The following is a 4,487-nucleotide window of genomic DNA, read 5'->3' as shown; positions in this document are numbered from 1 at the left end:
CTTTCCCCACCTCACTACTAAAACTATTAATTTGCAAATGAAAAAGCCACTGAACTTCCTCTTCAGAAGAATCTCCACTCCGGAGACCCTTGCCAGTAAGTCAGTATTAGACTGGAACAGAGGAATAAAACCAGCAGATTTTCTTATTTGTAGCATGCCAGGTGGGCAATTTTGGAGCAGCTTTTCTCTGTGGAAGATGCTCAGTGATCTCAAACAAGCACTGTTGGTAACGCACTGGAAATAGTCAAGATGAGTAGCCTTGAATCTGGTCCAACTACAAGTTAGGAACTGAAAACAAACAAAAATTCCTAAAAATGAAGTTACTGGCTACATGCAGAAGTTGGAAAACAAGTAGCTAATCTAAAGCGAGTTACTTCTGTCCACAGGTAGGACTTTCAATCTCTCTGATGACACTATCAAACAACTCTCAAGGCTGCTTTACATCTTCAGTGAGGGATAGGTTGATGCAGATCCACCCAGCTACACCAGATCAACCAGTTCCCTTCTAACAGACTTGATCAGTCAGTTTGCTTCTCCTAAAGAAAAGGATGTGGTTTAACTCTGAACAATAACATTAACAGCAACAGATTTTTCCTCAAAGAGCAACGGTGTAAGATGTCGCAGGACTAAAAGACAGGAAGCAAATTTAACTTCAGTTTCAATGAGTAGATGATCACTACCTGTGCAGGCTTTCAAGGCTTCCACTTCCTCCTCGTTTAGATGTACATATGAATGAAGAATTGACCAGTCTTGTCGATGCCACACTAAAGCAGGCAAAGTCCTAGGGAATTGAGATTGGTACTTGACATGAAGTAGATTTTTACCTAAAGTTTCATAGTATGAAATATATAAGAAAAACAAGTATGGCTGGGTCCCAACCAACAAGCATAGACATGAACCACAGAGATTTCCACTGGGAGTTCAAGCAGAGTTTCTCTCTCATTCTACAGTTGAATTTCTCTCAGTTGATGGACATATGGCTAAAACATTAAGAGGTACTCAGCAGGATTACAATAAACAGCCTTAATGTTTTTCCCTTAAATGTGAGCGTGTCTCCCAGTGAAGGTTCAAGACTTGTTGGACTTTGAGGAGAAGAGATGTAGGGATTGACAAAGTACCTGGTAAACTCCTGGACAGCTTCTATTCTAGGATGGTATGCTACAATTCTCTTCTTTAACATCAGTGCTGTATACAAGATAACAGTTTCCATTCCAAACTGAGATACTATGTCTAGAAAAGAGGGGAAAATTATTTTACAGAAGATATACATTCTGCTATTCTAATTTGTTTTCTGAAAAAGCTTAATAATAACAGTACAGATAACACTGTTAACACTATTTACTTGAAGCACACGTGAAAAGTGGTCTGTATTTTATATTGTACAAAATAAATCAGAATAGAGACTTCTTGTATGAACTGACCTTTGATAGAACCAGCAAGATAAGCCTTCCGAGCATCAAAATCCTTGCTGAGGAAAGAGCCATTTTCTTCACTTTGGCAGATCCCCTTGGTAAGGACTGCAATGTAGCTCTCCATCATCTTAACTGGACTTCCATGCTTCAAGTAGATTCTGTGTGAAAAGAACAGCATTTGGTATTTTGACTGATATCAGTATCAGCAGATGTGTGAGGTGGGGGGAATAGAACTATCCCAAATAGCAATTTTATTGACAAGAATTCTTTCTTTGGACACCTGGTCGAGGTACACTAAGTCCATGTCTGTCTTTGAGGGTAAAAATACCTTGTGTTTTCATTTGACTTTCATGTTTTATGAAAGAACCAACAAGTACCAACACAGAAACACAGCAGAAAGGTCTAAGCAGGTGTCCAGACTAAGGATTCTTTGCAGACTTGGAAGGCACCTGCTTTATGAAAAAGAACCTACTACAGTAATTCCTGTCATTACACACAGACCATGTGACTAGTTTTTAATTTTTTTATCCAAGTATCATGAGACATTTTTCTGTAATCTTTGTTAAATGAAAAATATAAAAATATGTCCTTGATACTCATTAAAAACCACCACAGCAACACAACACAACCACACACCAACACACCCCATGCAGACAGCAGAAGACACCAGAACCTGTTTCAGAGCTCAAGGTACTTCAGGAACAGCACGGAAGCTCTCAGCTCTCTGTTTTCACAGTAGCTACAGTACAAGGCTATGCCACGTTTGAAACTCACTTATCACATTCAGAGGAATCCATTCTGGAAAAAAGGATCATCTAATACATCAGCACTAATGTGTTTCACAGCTAATTAAATATTTCTCATATCAGTGAAAAAGAACAATCTCAGCTTTTTGATGCCCTGCAGAACTGGTGAGCCTGATGGCACTCCCAACTCTGTACAATACAGATACAAGAACCCACAAAGCTGCAAAATCTCAGGGAATACTCTTGGTATGAAGAACCAGGACCCAGCTAATGTGGGAACTGAAGGAAAAGCAAAGGAAGATGCAGACAGAGCTCAGGAGAATGGGTATGGGGAGGAAAGTGAGTAAATGGGACAAGGGAAGGAGGAGATGGCAGAGCCATAGACCTTGAGAGGCAGAGGGCTCTCACCTTCCTAGGGGAAAAGCAAAACTGCCCCTGCTTGCTGTGCTTAGGTCAGAGGGGCTGCAAGAAGTGTCTAGTGTAGTAGAGATGTTGTGGAGGGATGAAAGCTGACCACCATACACAGGGTGACCTTTGACTACACTGCACTGACCTCCTCCAAAATATTTAGTGCTTCTGAAAAATATGTTCTTGAAGAAACTGAGTGTGTGGGTGGTGGTGTGTGTCTGGAGAAGACACATTGAAATCTGCTGGGCACCTGAATTCACTCAACACTTGCTGCATGAACTCAAGATAAGCTCAAATCAAGGATTTATATCATCTGATTCAGTTTGTAGGACCGAGCTTCCAGCAGATTATTAGAGCAAATGCAAACACAACCCAATGAAATTTATTCTTTTGCCTTGGCAAGACCTAAGCATGCACACAGCAGTACCCAAAACAGGCAGAGGCACCCAAAACAGCTCTTATACAGACCTACAGAGTATCCTAGCGAAGGCAGCGTATTTCTCTGGGTTGAAGTCTTTGGCTGTCAGGACAATGGAGAAGTGGGTCACCTGCATAAGAGACAGAAAAGCACACAGCTTATTTAATGCCCCCATGCAAGCAGCCTTTTTCACATCATTAAACTTATTGCAGTACTCTGACAGAGTGTTTTTTTTAAAAAAAAAAAAAGTGGGAAAAATTCCCAAACTTGTTGCCAAAGGAGGCCCTGGAGGCAGACTGCATCAATGCATTTAGAGAGAGACTGCAAATAAACTCACAGAGAGCAGGGCCACAAACAGAAACACTCTAACTTCCTTAATTTCATGGTTATGGGCTAGGAAAATATGAGACTAAAAGTCTTCAGACAATGACCAGGCTCATGTAAATAAATAACATCTCCTCCACAAATAATCTCTCCACATGTCCCCATCTCACCACATAAATAAATAAAAACATGGTTTTGGACACTACAAAAGGCTCCCTGTTTTTTTTATCTCACAAAAAAAAAAAAATAAAAAAAAAAATTGCTGGATTTGAAGTGCAAAGTAACTAGAAGTAACAGCAAAAAAAAGAATTTCCATTGTAATACAGCAAATCTAAATTATATAACTAGTATGTCAATCCCTCTGCAATTCCATCCAAGTTATATCTTGGTGAAAATCCTAACGTGCAGACTGGTTAGGCAGCTGTAAGAGCTGCACTTGTGAGCACACAAAACCTCGAATCCCTTCCCTTCCCCACAGCATGCACTGGGAAAACACTGCTCAAAGAGCCAGAGGGAATCCTGCAGAAGTCCCCCCTGCACTCTGCTCCAAATCCAGCCAGCCAAGTCCTACCTTTTTCAAGGCTGGAGAATCTTGGACTTCCACAGTTGTGATGTAGAACCAGGACCTTTTATATTGGCCAAAGACAAACGTATGAAGCAAATTATTTTCATCTGTGAGGCAGCACTTTCGCAGCAACAGACTCCTCAGTTCAGCTGTTATGGACGGATAACACCAAACCCACAAAGCATCTCCGTTGGTGTCTTTTTCTATGGTGGAAAGATGTTCACTGTGAGAATGGCAAACAGCAGCAAGGAAGTAAATCGATGGGTTAATCAGGTTTGTTTCCTGGAATCAGATTAAAATTCCACCATACCCTGACCCTAGACATCCACTTCTGCCGCTAAGGTTTAAGCTGTAGGGCAGCCCCTGCGCTACAGGTTTTTTAAATGTTAATAAATACTCGCTCTCGACCTGCTTCAGGAGGTCACAAAGGCACCAGGGCTTCGCACGCACACCCATCCGAGCGAGCCACCGGCCCGCGGACACCCAGACCCGCTTACTAGAGACTGTCCCCGCTTCTCCTACTCCTGATTTCGCAACACAAACCTCAGTAGCGGCGAATTTAAGACAGTCGGGCCGAGCCGCGCCCGGCAACAGGAGAGCCGAGGCCGGCGGCA

The 4,487-nt window shown here is 41.9% G+C and overlaps 1 protein-coding gene across 1 annotated transcript in view; it reads right to left on the bottom strand.

Moving 5' to 3' along the window:
• The window catches only part of FAM45A (family with sequence similarity 45, member A), a gene marked incomplete at its 5' end in the record, with an annotated part of 6,177 nt that extends 2,101 nt beyond the window's left edge, over window positions 1-4,076 (bottom strand). The window contains 5 exons of the mRNA XM_008949368.1: window positions 681-781; window positions 1,119-1,230; window positions 1,422-1,570; window positions 3,035-3,114; window positions 3,880-4,076. Of these exons, the coding sequence (XP_008947616.1) occupies window positions 681-781; window positions 1,119-1,230; window positions 1,422-1,570; window positions 3,035-3,114; window positions 3,880-4,076 (639 nt within the window). The remainder of the gene's footprint in view (window positions 1-680; window positions 782-1,118; window positions 1,231-1,421; window positions 1,571-3,034; window positions 3,115-3,879) is intronic.
• Between the last annotated feature and the right edge of the window lie 411 nt (window positions 4,077-4,487).

The sequence above is a fragment of the Merops nubicus genome, unplaced genomic scaffold, assembly GCF_000691845.1.
Source record: "Merops nubicus isolate BGI_N331 unplaced genomic scaffold, ASM69184v1 scaffold3721, whole genome shotgun sequence".
NCBI classification, from domain to species: Eukaryota; Metazoa; Chordata; class Aves; order Coraciiformes; family Meropidae; genus Merops; species Merops nubicus.
The sequence above is the reverse complement of the archived record's forward strand: the minus strand, read 5'-3'. Positions and strand labels throughout refer to the sequence as shown.